Source organism: Diceros bicornis, chromosome 36, assembly GCF_020826845.1.
Source record: "Diceros bicornis minor isolate mBicDic1 chromosome 36, mDicBic1.mat.cur, whole genome shotgun sequence".
Classification (NCBI taxonomy): domain Eukaryota; kingdom Metazoa; phylum Chordata; class Mammalia; order Perissodactyla; family Rhinocerotidae; genus Diceros; species Diceros bicornis.
The window spans coordinates 6,396,708-6,418,198 of NC_080775.1; the positions used below are offsets into that span (position 1 = coordinate 6,396,708).

Here is a 21,491-nt window from a genome sequence, read left to right on the forward strand (position 1 = left end):
TGAATTCCTGCCCAACTACAACCCAGCGAGCTCGTTACTGTTACCTGAGCACATGTGGAAGTCTAGTCCTGACTCTCAGCTCTGGTCCTTTGGTAAAATGCTGTGAAAAGTTTCTTTTTATGTGCAGGAGAGAAGTAGCAAAGAGACATTTTCCAAAGTTTCCCAAACAGATATGTGTTCAACTCCCTTCTCATAAACCTTCTGTATGTCTGTGTCCTAATCATCTTTCCCAGCTGGTTCCGCCCGCACCTCCTGGGCCAGACATGCCACAGGTACACCTCATTCTGGGATTTCCTGGAGCTTTGATGGAAAGGAGTGTTTGCATTTCTGGTCATCCTTACAATATGTGCCTCACTTTCCATACCATATGCAGTCTCCTTTTATTCTTCGAGGGGCTAAAGGAACACTGACTGATAAATATCTGTTAACTAACACTTTCCTAGAGGCTGACAACTCTACCCATTCCACTCCAGAAATGTCTATAAAATTTCTGTTATCATATCCCATCTCCCACCCACCCCAAATTCTAGACAAATCAGTTTTTGGCTCTCAAGAGTCAAAAGGAAAGAAGATACACAAAACAGAGACTGGAGTAGGTAAGAGTCCTCAGGGGAAAAAATCTTTAATTTTTAAAGAAAGTGACAAAAATTGAGTGCCTTTCCTTCCTGACTATGGACTTACATCTAGTTTAGTATGAGTTGCTAAGCAGCATGGATGGAACCCGCGCTGACGTGTCAGATCACCAACATCTGAGACTTCTCCCACCTCACTATCGGCATACAGGGCTTCTGGTAGAAGTCAGGACAGAGGCCTCCATGTCAATATTCATCAGAATATGGATACTCAGGGTGGTCAGCAGCACTAAAATGAGAAAGAACAATGCACATATGGGTTCGATGACTCTGAGTCTAGTGTGGTAGAGAAGTGATTTCTATGGAGCTGTCATTAGGGTAAAGTTAAACATTTTATTTCCTGAGTAGTTGTGAAGTCTGCCTTTCTTTCTTTCACAAACACGACTTTACAACAGTTTAAAAAAAAATAATAGTTAAGTTATTTAAATGGCATTCCCTGCCCAGAACTTAATAGATAGAACATGCAGTCAAAAATTCAAATATGTTCCTCTCTAGCTACATCTGTCAATAAAGCAACAAGATAGCCCATCCTTTCTTATTTCAACTCCTCAGGGGAAGAAGAGACTGATTCTGCCTTGTTTTGTAAAGGGCAAGTCCAGCCACATGCTCAACACTAATAAATTCTTTAGGGTTATAAAGTTTACTGATATTAATTTCACTTGTGTTTTCTAATTTTATTAATTCTTTACTAACTGCCCACCACGTACCGCATATCAAGTTACATTCAGCAATAGAAAGAATGTCATATAAACATTAGGTCCCATCTCCAAGGAATTTAGTGTACACCAGGGAGATCTCTATTCAGTAATAACCCAAAATAGAAAGTGATAGAAAAATGATGGCTTATTATTAAAATATCTAATTTATTAGAATAATGACTGATTGATTACTGCTCTCTCTTCCTCTTCTGCATTATTTCTCTATCTTATTCTTCATTTGTCTCTATATTAATAAATATATTAGCAAGGATACTTATATGTCTACCAAGTTTTGAGCATTCACAACTTGTCATTGTGCTGATCCTTTTCCATATATTTTCATATTTATTACTATTATGAATTAAAATTCTCACAGGCAAAAGGAATGTGCATTCTTCCCTTTCCCTCATTTAAAATGAAGGTCTTTTCTCAACATTCCAGAAGCTTAGAGCATGAAGCAATAGTACAGATCCTTTGGAGACTGTAAATTCTCTCCAGCAATGGTGCTTTTGCCTCCACACTCCTCCTTTGGTTTAAAACTGTCTTCTTGAAAACTTTGTCTTCTGCATTGAGATCTCCACATTTAAGACAATACAAAACAAGAATCCCTATGGACTCCCCAAGGTCAGCCTTCCTGGAGGGAAATTCAGTATTTTGGGCATGAACAAACATGGAATGTAAAGGAAAGGAGAGATGTGGAAACTTATGAAGGACATAAAATTGGCAGCATCTCATGAAGATTCCGTAAGGGGGTGATGGGCATTTCTGGCATGGACCACGAGCTTGATGGAGAATCCTTTAATCTGATAAAGAATTGAGAAGTTGGGAGAAGAAGATGATAAACACGGTTTTGGAAACACTGAATTAGGCTACACTGGTGATATCCACAGTGTATGTCCTCTAGATTGTTGTAGAAATGGGAGGCCTACATGGAAGATGTAGAGCCAGCAACGATATCGAACTTCTTGGAAAGTTACATGGAGTGGTGTGTGCAGGACGTATGTGTCTAAGTCCAAGCTGACCCTGGTCCACTCACCCTGTTGTGGTGTCAGTGAAGAAAGCTGTGGAGTGAGTCTGGGATGAGATTCCAGAAAGCTTGTGTCTCATCCATGACTCAAACTGGCCTCTGTCTTCCTGGCATTGAGGTAAATTTTAACAATCATCATACACTCATTATCAGAAAATAAATTGAGGCAAACACATTTACCAAAGTCACTTACCTTTCAAAAAGTGCATATCGAAAATTTCGGTTTAGGCCGTCTAGGACTTTCATGTCCTCTGAAGACAACTGGAATTCAAAAACCTGTCACAGAAGTAGAAAGATTTTTATGATTTTCAGATTGCATAATTGCCAATCTGGAAAATCCAAGCAAATCAGACTGAATGGTGCAGAGGCAATACTCAAAATGTCTTAGAAGTTTCCAAAACTTTTTAAAAACATCAAGCAAAATACTCAAACCATAATAAATATAAAACAAAAATTAAATATAAATCCCTCCCTAGATATAATATATTGAAACAGACAAAAAAGAGATCTTTAAGAGAGCTGAGGGAACAAAGCTCACATTATTCAAAGAGATAAGGTCATGTACTTAGAAGATCCAGAAGAATCTAGAGATAAATTTTTAAAAATACATAATATAATTTAGTAATTTTGATGAACACAGATGGATTTCTATATCCCATCAATGAACAGTTAGAATGTTTAAAAAAGATTTTCAAGATAATTAAACCAATGATTGTCCAAATACTAATGATGTCATGTTCAAAGGACACAGTAACTGAGTTAAAGAGGATGTCACTGTCTAAATGCGGGACACTTAAGGGTCAAAAAGAACGACAGTAATGGCTAAAATGTTTAACCAAATAAATCCATAGAAATACTTCAAGATAGTGATATATAGAGAAGATGGATAGATAGATCGACAGATAGATCTATAGATGGCAGATAGATAGCAGAGAAAATGTCAACAATTTCACAATTGATGAATCTGTCAGCCATTTATTGCATTATTTATTCTTTCAACTTTTTTGTACATTTGAAAATCTTCAAAAAAAAAAGTTAGGAAAAAATCTTCAAAATAAAAAGTTAGGAAAAAATGAGAGTGACGTCAGCATCATGGCGGAGTGAGCTTTCCCGTGAATTCTTCCCCCACAAAATACAACAAAAGTAACAGCCACAGACAAACAACGGAATCCCAGACAGTCAAAAGCTGGAGCGGAGGGATCCACACTGCCGCACATCTGAGAGCGGAACGTGCTGGGCCCCCGGAGGAAGTGGGGAGAGGTAAGGAGAACTCCGCTCCCTCCCCATCAGATCAGCGATCCGGTCCGCGCGGCTCCCAGAGAGGGGGGAGGGGCGGCCCTCGGCGGGAAACTGCAGCTCTTCGGGCGCTCTCAGCCAGTGGGAAACTCCCGCACAGAGGGCTCAGAGGAGCCACAGGGCTACCATCAACATCTGAGCAACCCAGAGAGCGGATAAAGAGGGGCAAACGAGAAGCCTCCCACGTCAGGGACCCAGAGGGCAAAAGAGAGAGCTCCCCCCTCCCCACAACCCGGAGTCTGCAGCTCGACCAGATCTAGCGGTCCGAGGCAGACCTGAATAAATTGGACTGGACCCGTGGATCGCAGTGGGGAAAAGAAACAAAACAAAACTGCGGATCGCAGCAGAAAAACTGGGGCAGAGCGCAGGGGGCTTAGACTACACAGCCCTTCACCACCACACAGTGGCGGCAGGTGGAAAGTGCAACCAGAGACTTCCAGGATGAGGAAAACCAAAACCAACACAGGAACCACAATGCAAAAATATATGAAATCACCAGACCAGAAACAAAATGACAAGCAACCAGAAATCAACCCCGAAGACACAGAAATCCATAAACTAAATGACAGAGATTTCAAAATAGCTATCATAAAAACACTCAACGAAATACGAGACAACACAGACAAACAATTCAATGAGATTAGGAGTTTCTTCACAAAAGAGATTGAAATCATAAAGAAAAACCTATCAGGGCTGATGGAGATGAAGAACACAATGGAGGAGATAAAGGAGAATCTGGAATCTTTAAAGAACAGAGCTGACAATATGGAGGAAAGAATTAGTACTTTAGAGGATAGGAATACAGATATACTCCAGATGGAAGAAGAGAGAGAACTAAGACTAAAAAGAAATGAAGAAAGACTCCGAGAAATATCGGACTCTATTAGAAAATGTAACATAAGAATTATAGGTATTCCTGAGGGAGAGGAGAGGGAAAGAGGAACAGAGAGCCTATTCAAGGAAATAATAGCTGAAAATTTCCCAAATCTGGGGAAGGAGCAGGAAATACCAGTAAGCGAAGCCAACAGGACCCCTATATATATTAACAGACAAAGGCCTTCACCACGACACCTAGTGGTAAGGCTAGCCAGGGTCAACGACAAAGAAACAATATTAAGGGCAGCTAGACAAAAACAAAAAATAACGTACAAAGGAACTCCCATCAGGCTCTCAGCGGATTTCTCAACAGAAACTTTTCAGGCTAGAAGAGACTGGAATGATATATTCAAAATACTAAAAGACAAAAACTTTCAGCCAAGAATACTCTATCCAGCAAAAATATCCTTCAAATATGATGGAGAAATAGTAACTCTCCCAGATAAACAAAAGCTAAGGGAGTTCATGGCCACGAGACCGCCACTACAAGAAATACTCAAGAAGGCCCTCAGGCCTGAAAACAAGAAGAGAAAGGGAACACAAAGCTTGGAGTAAGGAGAAAAGTAGGCAGACAAAATCAGAGAAATAGTAGATCTTTACCGGAATAGGTTAGCAACCACTTAAATACTAAACTCAAAGATCAAAGGAAGAAATTCACCAAAAATAAATTTAACCTCATCACTGTAAACACACAGCCACAACACAAGATAGAATAAGGTATAACAAGAGCAACTTAGAAGGGGAAGAGGAAAGTGACTGAATTGACTTAGTATAAGGAAATAGGAGGCTATCAGATAATGGACTATCTCATACAGAAGATTTTTTGCCCAAACCTCAAGGTAACCACTAAACAAATAATCAAATTAAAACCACATATGATAAACAAAGAGAAAACTAGAAGAATCATAAGACAGAACAACCAAACTGAATTGGCAGTCCAAAACAAATGGGACAAGAAACAAAGGAAATGCAAAAGAACCAGAAAATAAGTGACAAAACAGCAACATTCAACCCTCATATTTCAATAATTACCCTAAATGTAAATGGATTGAACTCTCCAATCAAAAGATACAGAGTGGCAGGATGGATTAAAAAGCAAGACCCAACAATATGCTGCCTTCAGGAAACACATCTTAGCACTAAAGACAAGCACAGGCTCAGAGTGAAAGGATGGAAGACAATACTCCAAGCCAATGGCAAACAAAAGAAAGCAGGTGTTGCCATACTCATATCAGACAAAGTAGACTTCAAGATAAAACAGGTTAAGAAAGACAAAGAAGGGAAATATATAATGATAAAAGGGACACTCCATCAAGAAGACATATCACTTATAAATATATATGCACCCAACATAGGAGCACCAATGTACATAAAACAACTATTAACAAACCTAAAAGGAGAAATCAACAACAACACAATAATAGTAGGGGATCTTAACACCCCACTTACAGCAATGGATAGATCATCCAGACAAAAAGTTAATAAAGAAATATTAGACTTAAATGAAAAACTGGACGAGATGGACCTAGTAGACATATACAGAGCACTCCACCCAAAAACAGCTGACTACACATTCTTCTCAAGCGCGCATGGAACATTCTCTAGGATAGACCATATGTTGGGAAACAAAGCAAGCCTCAATAAATTTAAGAGGATTGAAATCATAACAAGCATCTTTTCAGACCATAAGGCTATGAAACTGGAAATGAACCAGGAAAAAAAAACTGGGAAAGTGACAAAAATGTGGAGATTAAACAACATGCTACTGAACAACCAATGGATCATTGATGAAATTAAAGGAGAAATCAAAAACTATCTGGAAACAAACGAAAATGATAACATGCCATATCAAACCATATGGGACGCAGCAAAAGCGGTCCTGAGAGGGAAACTCATAGCGATACAAGCCCACCTTAACAAACAAGAAAAAGCCCTAATAGGCAACCTTAAATTACACCTAACAGAACTAGAAAAAGAAGAACAAACAAAGCCCAAAGCCAGCAGAAGGAGAGAAATAATAAAAATCAGAGCAGAAATAAATGATATTGAGACCAAAAAAACAGTAGAAAGGATTAATGAAACAAAGAGTTGGTTCTTCGAGAAGATAAACAAAATAGACAAACCCTTAGCCAGGCTAACTAAGAAAAAAAGAGAAAAGGCTCAAGTAAATAAAATTAGAAATGAAAGAGGAGAAATTACAACGGATACCATGGAAATACAGAGGATTATAAGAGAATACTATGAGAAATTATATGCCAACAAATTGGACAATCTAGAAGAAATGGATAAATTCTTAGACTTATACAACCTCCCAAAATTGAACCAAGAAGAAATGGAGAATCTGAATAGACCAATCACAAGTAAAGAGATTGAAATAGTAATCAAAAACCTCCCAAAAAATAAAAGTCCAGGACCAGATGGCTTCTCCAGTGAATTTTACCAAACATTCAAAGAAGATTTAATACCCATCCTCCTCAAACTATTCCAAAAAATAGAGGAAGATGGAACACTTCCTGAATCATTCTACGAGGCCAACATCACCCTGATACCGAAACCAGACAAAGACAATACAAAGAAAGAAAATTACAGGCCAATATCGCTGATGAACATTGATGCAAAAATCCTCAACAAAATATTGGCAAACCGAATACAACAATATATTAAAAAGATCATACACCATGATCAAGTGGGATTTATACCAGAGACGCAGGGATGGTTCAACATCCGCAAATCAATCAACGTGATACATCACATCAACAAAACAAAGAATAAAAACCACATGATCGTCTCAATAGACGCAGAGAAGGCATTTGACAAGATACAACATCCATTTATGATAAAAACTCTCAACAAAATGGGAATAGAAGGAAAGTACCTCAACATAATAAAGGCCATATATGACAAACCCACAGCTAACATCATACTCAACGGGGAAAGACTGAAAGCCATTCCTCTGAGAACAGGAACGAGGCAGGGCTGCCCACTCTCACCACTCCTGTTCAACATAGTACTGGAGGTTTTGGCCAGAGCAATTAGGCAAGAAAAAGGAATAAAAGGAATCCAAATAGGTAACGAAGAAGTGAAACTCTCACTATTTGCAGATGACATGATTGTATATATAGAAAACCCTAAAGAATCTGTTGGAAAACTGTTAGAAACAATCAACAACTACAGCAAAGTTGCAGGGTACAAAATCAATCTACAAAAATCAGTTGCATTTCTATATGCTAATAATGAACTAACAGAAAGAGAGCTCAAAAAGATAATACCATTTACAATTGCATCAAAAAGAATAAAATACCTAGGAATAAATCTTACCAAGGAGGTGAAGGACCTATACAATGAGAACTACAAGACATTATTGAGGGAAATCCACGATGACATAAAGAAATGGAAAGATATCCCATGCACGTGGATTGGAAGAATAAACATAGTTAAAATGTCTATATTACCTAAAGCAATCTACAGATTCAATGCAATCCCAATCAGAATCCCAATGACATTCTTCACAGAAATAGAAAAAAGAATACTAAAATTTATATGGGGCAACAAAAGACCCCGAATAGCTAAAGAAATCCTAAAGAAAAAGAACAAAGCAGGAGGCATCACAATTCCTGACTTCAAAACATACTACAAAGCAATAGTAATCAAAACAGCATGGTACTGGTACAAAAACAGACACACAGATCAATGGAACAGAATTGAAAGCCCAGAAATAAAACCACACATATACGGACAGCTAATTTTCGACAAAGGTGCTAAGGACATGCAATGGAGAAAGGAAAGTCTCTTCAATAAATGGTGTTGGGAAAACTGGACATCCACATGCAAAAGAATGAAAGTGGACCATGTGCTATCGCCATACACAAAAATTAACTCAAAATGGATCAAAGACCTGAAGGTGAGACCTGAAACTATAAAACTCATAGAAGAAAATATAGGCAACACACTATTTGACATTGGGCTTAAAGGAATCTTTTCGGATGACATGCCTACCCAGACTAGGGAAACTAAAGAAAAAATAAACAAGTGGGACTTTATCAGACTAAAGAGCTTTTATAAGACAAATGAAATCAGAATCAAGATGAACAAACAACCAACCAGCTGGGAGAGAATATTTGCAAAACATACATCTGACAAGGGGTTGATCTCCATAATATATAAAGAACTCACACAATTGAACAACAAAAAAACAAACAACCCGATCAAAAAATGGGCAGAGGAAATGAACAGACACTTCTCCAAGGAAGATATACAGATGGCCAATAGGCACATGAAAAGATGCTCAACATCACTAATCATCAGGGAAATGCAAATCAAAACAACACTAAGATACCACCTCACGCCGGTTAGAATGGCTATAATCACCAAGACAAAAAACAACAAATGTTGGAGAGGATGTGGAGAAACAGGAACCCTCATACACAGCTGGTGGGAATGCAAATTGGTGCAGCCTCTATGGAAAACGGTATGGAGATTCCTCAAAGAATTAAAAATAGAGATGCCCTATGATCCAGCCATCCCACTACTGGGAATCTATCCAACGCACCTGAAATCAACAATCCAAAGAGGCTTATGCACCCCTATGTTCATTGCAGCATTATTCACCATAGCCAAGAAGTGGAAGCAACCTAAGTGTCCCTCGACTGACGATTGGATTAAGAAAATGTGGTATATATATACAATGGAATACTACTCAGCCATAAAAAAAGACAAAATCGTCCCATTTGCAACAACATGGATGGGCCTGGAGCGTATTATGTTAAGTGAAATAAGCCAGAAAGAGAAAGACAAACACTGTATGATCTCACTCATATGTGGAATATAAACCAACACATGGACAGAGAAAACTGGACTGTGGTTACCCGGGAAGTGGGGGTGGGGGGTGGGCACAAGGGGTGAAGGGAGTCATATATGGGGTGAAGGACAAACAAAAATGTACAACCCAAAATCTCACAATGTTAGAAACCATTAAAATATCAATAAAAATGTAAAAAAAAAAAAAAAAAAAAAAAAAGTTAGGAAAAAGTAATCAAAAGGATATCAAACTTACTATCTGTGAATAAACCCAACAAAAGCATTATGTAAATTCTGTTGTGGAGAAAATTATGAAATTTATTAAAAGTACGTAAAGAACACCTAAGTAATTAAAAATTCGTATCACAATTTTGGGATGGAAATCTCAATATTGCAAAGAAGTGAATTTTCTCCAAATTGATCTATAGTTTCAATGCAATATGAAACAAAGACTTACACTCTTGTTTTTCATGGAAGTTGAGAAGTGATACCATATCTGATGTAAAAGAACAACTAGTCAAGAATAGTGAAGATGTTCTTAAAGAAGAAAAAGGAATGAAGAAAAAATTTTACCATTCTGAAAAGAAGATTTATTTTCCACTATAAGATGACATTACAGAAAAGCAAGTAGTTGAGTAGAAGAGAGAGCACAGAAATGGACTGAGAGACATTTGATATATGACAGAGACAACAATGAAAATGTACCAGAAAATACAGACATTTGGATTTCCATTTAAACACATACATATTTGGGTCCATTTTCATATCATATTTAAAAATCAATTCAAAGTGAATTAAAGACCCAAATTTGAAAGGAAAGACAGAACCACTTTTACAAGATTCTCTGCCCTTTGCATCTGACCTGGCCAGTAACTTGTACTGGACAATAAAATTCCCCAGAACCAGTGGTGAGTCTGTTCTGAGCCTAGACATGAAAAGTCTTTGCAAGTATCCGCTCACTGCCTTGGGATCATGCCATTGTCATGAGATGAAGAACAGGCAGGTTGGCTATAGTCTGGCCAACTATATGAAAAATTATATGGAGCAAAGTTTATGAACCTCTGACAACAGCCAAATCAACCCCTAAAGCAGAGCTGCCTGGTTGCTCTTCATTGAACAGCAAATACATGAGAGAGCCCAGCCAAGAAGAGAACTGCTTCGTTGATCCCAGGCTAATTGTCAAACCAGAGAATCATGAGCTAAATAAATGGCTTTTGTAGGAAACCTCTAAGTTGGGGATAGTTTGTTATGTAGCTATAGCTAATGGTAAAATAATGGTCTTATACACACACAAAAAAGAGAGACAACAAAATAAAAATGGACAAAGATTTGAACAGGCACTTTGCAAAAGTGGAAACTCAAGGAGAATAAATACATGAAAATGAAACTACATTAATATTCAAGGAAATGCAAACTAAAAACACAGAGATTTGGATACTGAAGATCACTGCTACAGTCTGAACATTTGTGTGCCCCCAAAATTGTAAGTTGGAAACCTAACACTCATTGTGATTTTATTAGACAGTGGGGTCCTTGGGTGGTGAATAGGTCATGACAGCGGAGCCCTCTTGGATGAGATTAATGCCTTCATGAAAGAGACCCTTGCCCCTTCTACCTTGTTAAGATACCATAAGTGTGAGACCCCGAAGAGAGTCCCCACCCAACCATGCTGGCACCCTGATCTCAGACTTCCAGCCTCTAGAACTCTCTAGAACTGTGAGAAATAAGTGTCTGTTGTTCAAGCCACCCAGTCTGTGATATTTTGTTACAGCAACCCAAACGGACAAAGAAAATCACATAATCAAAGTCCCTCGTTTTAGAATGGGGGAAACGAGATTTACTTGCATAGGGGCTACAGAGTACATTGCAGAATTCATGCTGGAACTAAAATCTCTGTTTTCTGTCCAGTCTGAATTTCATCCAGCCATGCAGCCTCTCCTGTTGACACAGCAGGAGAAAAGCAATGGGAATACACATAAGGCACACATGAATGGGAAATAACAGGTAACTCATCTGGGCCCAAAGGTGTCATGAGGGCCTTACAAAGAAGAACACATGTGAAGGAAATTATTTAGAAACCCTTTGACCAAGCCTCTCTCATCACCTGCATGTTCTCTTTGATCCGCTTCTCATTGTAACTCTTGGCCAGGACCACAACCCCACGCTGTAGCTGGTAGCGAAGGGCAATCAGTGCTGGAGTTTGCTTGTACTTTTTTGCCATGGCACAAAGAACTGGATCATCCAAGAGAACTGGGGAGCTCTGGTCTACCCTGAAAGGAAATCAGAAATGCTGAAGACCTGAGACTCTCTGTTCAGTTTGTTAGGAGGCTTCCCAGCTAGACCAAGTAGGTCCACTCTAGACCAGTGCTTCTCAAAAGGTGGTCCCTGGACCAGTAGCATCGCTAGCATCTGGGATCTTGTTAGGGAGGCAAATTCCATGGCTTCACCCAGGACCCCCTGAATCATAAACTCAAGTGTGGCACCTAGCAATATCTGTGTTTACAAAGCCCTCCAGGTCATTTTGATGCATGCTTAAGTTCAGACCAATGCTTCCAAACTCAGGTATTTTTTCTCTTTTACTTCTCAGTGGCTGTTTTTCTTCTCTGATCATAGCTCCCAAAGTAAAAACAGCGTATAAAAGGAGAAAGAAAAAGGAAAAGAACGGAGTACTTTTTATTTTAACTTTTCTAAGATATTGATAAAAATTGAATAGTTCCAAAATGAGAACTATTCATTTTATCTTTACTTACAGTGTGCAATATTCCTATAGAAATTTACAAAAATGTTTCAGATTGTAATTTTTTTCTATCATGATAAACATGGGAGTTATATATTATTATCCCAATTTTAAACATAAAGTAAATGAGGCTTTGAGAGTCTATTATTAGAAATGTGCTAATTAGTTAATAAATATCTAAATAATGACTTTAGTTCATGTCTTTTGTCTCAAATGTTGGATTATATATACATTTTAGTGCAGGCATTTGTTATTGATTAATCTACAACCAGACACATATAATGTAAAAGCATGTGCTAGGTGATGGGATTATAAAGGAGAAGGATTTTTTCTGGCCCACCTCGCTCTCCCCAAGACAGTTAAGAGTTAATTCCAAAAACTGAGTATGATATGATTAAAAATATTTCATCAAAAATGGTGTTTATGGGGGTGGTCTGGTGGTATAGTGGTTAAGTTCAAGTGCTCCACTTCCGTGGCCCAGGGATCACCATTTAGAATCCTGGGTGCAGACCTATGCACTACTTATCAAGCCGTGCTGTGGCAGGTGTCCCACATATAAAGTAGAGGAAGATGGGAATGGATGTTAGCCCAGGACCAATCTTCTTCAGCAAAAAGAGGAGGATTGGCAACAGATGTTAGCTCAGGGCTAATCTTCCTCACAAAAAATAAAGAAAAGAAAAAAAATGGTGTTTCAGGTAAACACTTTGCTGTCTTCGTTACCATTCTTTTATACGTTGGGATCCCAAAGCACTGTACGCAACGAGGACGATATCTTTCGACTTGCAGAAATCCAACAGTTTGCTCTGGTTGAGATAAAGATGACATTCCACCTGTAGAATGCCAAGAGAGAAAAGTGTCAGATTACACGAAACAGCAATATTAATATGAAAGAGAAAGGTTCAAAGGAAAAAAACCTGAACAGAAAGCTGTTTAATATTAAATTTAAACTGGAAATATCAACATCAAGTAATGATTTTTTTTTAAATAAACGTTATATCTCTGTTCACAGAGACGTAAAAAAGAAAATGATGTTCCTGAGAACAAGCAACTCTATGCACCAGATCTTGGTTACTCAACACCATTGTACACTCCAAGGAGACATGGGTAATTCCAGATCTGGGACAGGAAGAGAACTGTTTGAGCCTAGGACATCAAATTGTGCCAGAAAGCAAGAAATTCCTCAAAGACTCATGAAGGGACGTCTAAAGGACAAAAGAACCAGTGGGATGGGATCCCACTGGTGACATTAGGTAGATTTGAGCATCAAAGAGAATAATGACTAAAAGCAATCACTGCACATAGAGTCAATAAAAATCCACGAGTCCATAGTGATGAGAGAGGGAGAGAACAAAAACTTTTGTTCCCACTGATGGTGAGTATTACAGTAACTGCTTTCTTGGAACATTGATAATTAAAGGGAAGGATATAGCTTTTATCCTGCCTTACAGCAATAATTGTAGTTTATGCTGACTTGAGGAGAAAATGTTCTTTTTACAATAAAATATTAGCTAAGAAAATTAAAAAGAGCGTTTAAAATTGAAAATAAGTATTTACAAATCCCAATTAAATAACTATTTCAGCGTAAAATGATTGATGGATGCTCAAACATTACGTGAAAATCTGGGGGCAACGTGCCTTCCACTGATGATGATTATCACCTAACAGATTGCTAGGCGATTTCAGAGGAGAAAATACACATTTACAAAGAAAAGACCTGGCTACCACTAGCTTAACCAAGAGAACAAGACTGACATCTCTCATACGGGGACAACTTCCCATGATGGGCTTCCTATTAGAGAGTGATTTGAGGGACACAGCATGCAAAGGACATTTTCTTGCCAAAAACACTTAACCTTAATGTAATAAGGCATTCAAATCTAACTTCTAATTTACAGAAACTGGAAATAGAGAAACAAGTTAATTAACATCACAAGATAACAATGAGATAAGTCCACAATATTCGACATAAACCTATCTGGAGGTCATGGTAAAAAATAAAAGGGTTGAGTGCCCATTCTAGATTAAGAGTGCTTAAGAACCATGTGTCAAAGTAACATGTGAACCACAATCAGCTTCTGATTACAGAAGAAGATCTATGAAAGACATTGGGAAAACCATACAGAACACTAAATATGGGTTGGACAATAGACCATAAGCTTTCTGAGGTCCGTGGAGGTGAATAGTCATTTCTAAGGCTTACGTCTAAGAGGGTCAACAAAATACTACATACACATATGCAGATAGATCCATATATATATACATATATTTGGCAACATGGCAAAATGTGAAAAATTTCAGATAAAGGAGGGAAAATATGGATGTTCTCTATCATATTCAACTTTTTTGAATGTCTGAAAATTTTCATAATTAAAGTTAGGAGTAAAACTAGTGCTAGAATCACATGAATTTTTAACACTTATAAGTGAAAATCAATAGTGCTATAATGCTATATGTCAAATTCTTGAATTTTATAAGCCACACTTTCCAATCAAAGATGCCTACTCCTTGACTCCAAGTTATACCTTGAGGACATTAAGGTAACTGAAATAAGACATTCACAGTAGGACAAGTACTACATGATACCAGTTATGTGAGGAATCTAAAATAGTCAAACTCATAGAATCAGAGGGCAGAATGGTGGTCACCAGCTGCCGGGAGGAGGGAGAAATTGAGAGTTGCTAATTGTGGGCATGAAGTCTCAGTTATGCAAGATGACTAAGTTCTAGGGATCTGCTGTATAACATTGTCCCCATAGTTAACAATATTGTATTGTGTACTTAAAAATTTGTTAAGAGGATAGATCTCATGTTGTGATCTTACCACATAAAATACAAATAGAACAAAATGTAAGAGCAGAGAACCAGACATGGAATAAAATGTCTAAACAATCTAAGGGTAGAAATCGATGAGGAGAACCAGACTAAGATTGACTAAATCACAATCTATGTTCCTGCTAAATGATCCGAGGGTTTATGTTGACCACCATTAGTATCTCCATAAACCAGTAACTTCATCCCTCTAGCCTGGATGACTTTCGTACTTTTCAGTTAATTTTTCTTGTATCTATGCTTCCTACTCAAAGACTCCTGAAAGCAGAAATACCAAGATGAAGGATTCAGGCATCCAAACCCCACACAAAGCCCTAACACCTACCTCATCTTATTTTCACTCTTTCCTTATTTATTGCTCATTCCACATTTTCATGGCCTTCCTCCCTGTGTACAATTCCCTCTATATCACTGTCACCCATCCCATCTCTGGATATCCTTTGCAGTTCAGGGCAATGTCACCTTCCTTCTAAAGTCTGGTAACTAACTATTCCAGCCCTCTGTTATCTTTTTAACCTTCCTTAAATTCTTACGCACAAGTTAGGGCAAAGGTCTCACCACTTTTTTCACTAAGACTTTACAAAACAGAGATACAATTATGGGTTCTATTCACACCCTTCTAGGAAGAAGTTTTTCTCCTAGGTTCTTCTGTTCCATAAAGGTAGGATGAATAGGAGGGGAGGCCAAATAGACGTCTCAAAGTAGTTCAAAAAGGAGATTAAGAACAGAAAGGAGAGGAGGCCAAGGAGGCTCACCTGGTTGCAGACGGGCTTGTACTTGAGCCCTGGCTTGTTCAGGATCTTCTCCAGCTGCCTGCGGTTAAAGTTGGACACCCCGATAGACTTGGTCAGTCCTGCATCCTTACACTTCTCCATGGCCTGGGGAGGAAGGGGTGGTGAAGAATCATTTGTGCAGTTGGCTATAGATTAAGAGTAAATGCAAGAAAATCTGTTAAAAGGAACAACTATCAAGAAATGACAATGAAGCCAATTGGCATGATTACCAAGAGGAAGAAAAGTAGTAAATTAAACAGGGAAAGAATGTAGTGACAGCAAGAACAAGAATTACTGTCTTCTCCTTAGAAAAACGTGAAAGAGTATCACACATTGAATGAAAGAGATGCCTATCCTCATTGTCCCAAATTCTTCTCCTCTGTTCCTTTCTATAAACGTGTCAGCAATGATTTCCTGCACACTGCTACAGTACACTAGCTCTTTAAAAGTTGATGAATTGCTGAATCAGAAGGTGCATAGTCCATTCACACAAGTGGAAGAAATGAACCAGAATCCCCATCTCTCAGCTTCCTCCTCTGTGCTGTCTCCTTCAAGCACTCACCTCCCACGTGGCACAGAGATCCACTGTGTCAGCTATTACTTTTCCATGTTCATCTACTGGAAAAAATTCTTCCCCTGGCTGGAACAGAAGCAGTTATTTTAGTGATGTCACAAAATAATTTCTCCACACCTAGCCAGGCTGCCAAGTACATCTAGGGCCAGGACATTAAACCTCCATGAGTTAGGTGGTGTAACATTCTAGATAGTAACACTTGCAAAGTGATTTGCCTGTGAAGTTACAGAGAATGCCTTTAGGAGACAGGCTTCCTCTAATCTCTTACACTCATGTGTTTTAATAAATACCATTTTTCTGAGTCCTAATGTGGATAACATCATGACTTCTGTTACCTTTCTCTGCCCCCTATACTTTCCTTTTGCAAAAGGCTTCCCTTGCACTGGGAATGACAGTAAGTGACATGGCCTTATTTCCAGAAAAACCATTGCAATCTTGACCCAGGCTAGATAATCAGAGTTCCTTATCCCTCGGAACATTTCATGGTCCAAGGGCAGGCACCTGAACCACACAGGGTCAGTTGAGATTCTCTTCAAGATTATTATGGATGCTGGAAGATCCAGAGATGCTCTCAAGTGTAATGACCATGAGCCTTGAACATTCCAAAGGCCATATTTGCCACCAACAGAAAATGTTGAGACAAAAATAAAGCAAACCAATAGTAATGCAAAAAAAAGGAGACATTTCTGAAGACTATTCCAAATCCTTAAATCTCTCCATGGCTTGTACTTCCTATTTACATAGTCCAGTAAACTCATTTGCATAGGAGAACTTGAGTTGCTTTTAATAACTAAAATTAAGAATTCTACATAACACAGTCCTTAATAGTTAACTACAGTCTACAAAATTCCATTGTGAAGGTACCCAACAGTGTAAGCAAGGTCTCGCAAGTCTCTATGAAGGCTGCTAGTTGTAGACCCACGCAGAGGGAGCACCACCAAACCTGCTTTCAACCTGAAGTAGTGAGAGAGCAAATAAACTCATTATGCCCAATTGTAAGGCAGTTTCATTACTCACCACGCCTGTGTGAAACTCTGCGTTTGCGACATCCCCAAGAGACTCAGGAATCATAGTCAGGACTGCATGTTGAACATGCATATTTTTATTTCCTTGAGTTTATGAGGCAGAGGATTTGAGATTGTTGACGTTTTTCACTTGGAGGTATGGAAAAGAAATTAAGGATTCAAAAAATTTACATAAAAAGCTAATCAGGACTTATTATTTTGGGGATTCTTCTCTTCTGTAATAATCCCTACATCCTCTAAGGAAAATCTAAATTCAACTATCCACACATCCACACAAGTTTCTAGACATTCTGACACAAGAAGTAAAGTAGGTGTAATCACACAAATTGCCAACCTTCAGAGCCATTGGAAAATGAATAATATACAGATCAACATAGTCCAGTTGAAGATTTTTCAGAGACTTTTCCAAGGCTGGTCGGACCATCTCTGGTCGAAGGGAAGTGACCCAAAGCTGCAGAGGTTAAAGAATGGAAGTTGTGTTGGGTTAATACTTCAGTCAGGTTTGTTTTTCTTGTTTCATCTAAGAATTAGACATTTTCTACTGGTTGGAAACTGATGACCACAGAGGAAAAATATTTTTTTCCTTAGTTCCCTTTTGATCTGTCTTACCCAAGATAGAAAAAAAAAATGAAACTCTATTATTTGTTTGATATTCAATTATTCATTTGCATTTATCCCCAGTACATCTAATAACCACAGAAGGAAATGACCCAAGAGATAAAAAGTGTTATCAAACAATAACCACGCCCATTATCTGAACTCTGTTTGATGGAATTTACAAAGCAATTTAAAAACATAGACTAATTCTGTCAAACATTCAATCCTATGTGGGATCAGTAGCATTCCTTTGGTTTAGATAATTATAGAGAAAAAGTGTTTTGAATATATTAATGCGTGCTGTGCACAATTCAAGACACTTTAGCTATATCTTGTTTAATACACAAAGTGCCTCTTATATTGCTCTCTCTTATTGATGGAGGTAAGAAGTGAGATTCAGAACGTTAAGAAATTGTAGTAAGGCACCCAGATGATAAGGAAAGCTATAATCCGATCACAGTTCTCTCTGATTCAATAGTCCATATTAAATCACACTGAAATGGTCTGAGGCTCAGAAAAGGAAAGCGACTTTACTTTAAAATTATAAAATTTCAACAAAGCAATGATAAGAAAGCCATCATCTTTTCTTGACATCAGGTTTAACACATAAATATGTGAAGAAATTGTACCAATAAGCACAATGTACCCAACAACTACTGGTCCCGTTGTGTAATTGTCATTTCCACACTATCATGTTCCCGTGTGTGCACACAAACACACCACTTATACAGCACCTTTGAAGTGTAGAATATATCTTTTCTCTTCACAGTACCATCTTCAATTTTGCTTCGGATAGCCAGTCCAACCTCCTTTTCATTATTGTACAAATGAGCACAATCAATATGGCGGAACCCAGCACCAATAGCTGATTTAGTGGCCTCCAGAGCTTTGCTTTTAGGAACCTAGATGAGCAACCAAAGGTAGTAGTTGGAAATTCACATGATTGAGAGAGAGCTAACTTTGGCCTTCCCAAGAATTAACTTTTCCTCATGTCTTAGGCTAGTTCTGCATGTGGTGGTGAACCCTTGGCAGTTTGCCTGGGTCTTCCCTGGGAAGTAATAAAAGTGGGGCATCCCAGGAACCCCTTCAATCCCGGGCGATCACTGGTTAATCACTAGCATCAGAGGTCCCCACAACCATCCCAAGCTTCAGTGATTTGCTAAAAGAACTCACAGGACTTAGCATACAGTTTTAGTCATGAATATGATTTATATTGTGAGACGTTACAACAAAGGGAAAAGGTACATGGAATGACGTCTCAAGAAACAAAGTGAAAGCTTTCAAGAGTCCTCTACCAGTGTAGTCACATAGAATATACTAAATAAAGATTGTATACAAATAAATAAAGTACATATTTAAGGTGTACAGTGTGATGTTTTCATACATGTATACATTGTGAAATGATTACCACAATTAAGCTAAATAACATATCCATCACATCATAGTTATCTTTTTTGTGTATGTGATGAGAACACTTAAGATCTCCTCTCTTAGCAAATCTCAAGAATATAATACATTATTATTAACTATAGTCACCATGCTGTACATTAGTTCTCCAGATCTTAGTCATCTTATAACTGAAAGTTTGTATCCTTTGACCATCTCTCCATTTTTCCCATTGCCTCCTCCCCTACCACTCCTCTACTCTCTGCTTCTATGAGTTTGACATATAAGTGGGATCATGCAGTATTTGTCTTTCTGTGTCTGGCTTATTTCGCTTAGTATAATGTCCTCCAGGTTCATCCTTGTGGTTGCAAATGGCAGGATTTCCTTCTGTTTTAAGGCTGAATAATATCCCATTTCTTTCTAAGTAATTCAGAAACTCTTTTTCCACTGATGTTGTGAGGAATTAGATAATTGGTCTAACTGCCTGCTGCTGGCCATGCTCTTTCCTTCATTGTGGAGGCACTCAAAGGTTTACTGAAGCTGAAGTTTCAGGAGTATCTTTGACCCTTCGCTTTCTTTCATCCAACTTTGTCCTACAAAATAAACAAGTCTTGTCATCTGTCTCTTTGAATATTTCCTTCTGTTTTATAGATGAGAAATTGAGACTCAAAAGTTTAAGTGCTAGTGTCTTGTCATACAACTAGTCTGAAGAAAAAATCAAAAGGCAAGCATCTGGCTTCCAGTCCAGTGACTTGTCCACTTGGCTCCCTCTTTTGTCCAACGTCCAATTCTACATATTTGCTGCAATCAAAAGTAATAACAAGGACCAAGAATTGAAACTTTGCCCTGGAAGACTATAGCTTATTCTCTTAAATGATATTATATTTTCCATTCAGGATAAAATCCCAAGCAGTAGGAGAAGTTTGAGGGAAAGTACACGTGGAGTATTTATTGCCTGGCACTCAGCAGGCTACCCCACAGCAGAACAGTAACTCTCTCCCATCATTTGTCATTCACCCCATCTCCAGGACCTTTTACCACAAATATTTCTCTGGATCATGTCTTCTGGGGTGGAAGAAAGATTTCTTGAATTCCAGAAATAGAGAAACCACTCCCATGCAACCACCCTCAAAGCAAGGCAGCTGATAGTCAGTGTTTTAGACACGACTCAAGTCACTCTAGCTATATCTTGTTTAATACACAAAGTCCCACTTATGTTGCTCTCTGTTATTGACTGGAAGCAAGAAGTTTGCCTTTCAATTTTTTCAATCACCCTTCAAGCAAGGCAGCTGATAGTCAGTGTTCTTGACTGCTGAGATTCACCTCTTTTGAAAACCTGGGAAATAGATGGAAACTGGAGGAAACCAAGAATAATCTGGAGGTGTCCACACGGTCAGACCCTGGTGCAGAGTGAACACTGACTGCTTTGTCTCTTTGTATAAGGAGTGGTTCTAGCCTGGTTACAAGAACCAAGTGAGTGTCCCAGGGTCACACAGGAACAAAATGACTTGACAACCCAGGGCAACTTCCACTCATGCTAGGATGATTTTCTTTCAAATTCTCAACCCCAAGACCACTATTGTTACCTCTTCAGGTGCAGCCGTGCCAAATCCCAGTACAGGAATGAAGTGGCCATCATTTAGTTCCACACGCCAACCTTTGGGATCCATTGCCTGTGGCTCCTCTGTCTAAGCAGACTGTTTTACTCTTCTGCCTTCACAGGATATGTGAATAACAGGAAAGTAACACCCAAGTCCACTGTCCAACTGTCAGCAAGTGGATTGTGGGAGGAGCAAGGTTAAAGCAGTAACCCGTGAAGTCAGAAGAGATTTGGAATCAGTTAACTATTTTTTTATCAAAGTGTAATCATAACAAATTATTGTACAGTTAGATAAAGAAATCATTAACTTCTTACACAAGTAAATATTTTATACAGCTTTCACATATGTTAGTAAATTGTTAAAAGAGATTTACTGAGCATTTATTGACCATATGTTAGACTAGAAACCTCCCGATACCAATCTCTCTTTTGTTTTTGCCATGATGAAGCCCTTCTTGATTATACATCATTTTACACAATTAACTATCTTCCACCATACAAGCACACACACACACACACACACACACACACACACAATTTAGAGGAATGATTAATAAGCATTTTTCAAAAAGTTGACCCTCAAGAAACAAAACTTCAAACTGAAAGAAAATTTGCCTTTTTGCTTTTCCCATCAGCAAAATTATT

At 38.3% G+C, this 21,491-nt stretch overlaps 1 protein-coding gene across 1 annotated transcript; it reads right to left on the reverse strand.

Annotated features, from left to right (window-relative positions):
- Positions 1-818: 818 nt before the first annotated feature.
- LOC131398938 (aldo-keto reductase family 1 member C23) lies at positions 819-20,997 on the reverse strand. Its single transcript, XM_058532854.1, has 9 exons — positions 20,833-20,997; positions 18,595-18,762; positions 17,598-17,714; positions 16,227-16,304; positions 15,647-15,769; positions 12,784-12,893; positions 11,431-11,596; positions 2,551-2,633; positions 819-861 (listed from the first exon to the last, which is right to left on the reverse strand). Exons 1-9 carry the CDS (start codon positions 20,914-20,916, stop codon positions 819-821), a joined length of 972 nt encoding a protein of 323 aa, XP_058388837.1. The 5' UTR covers positions 20,917-20,997.
- Between the last annotated feature and the right edge of the window lie 494 nt (positions 20,998-21,491).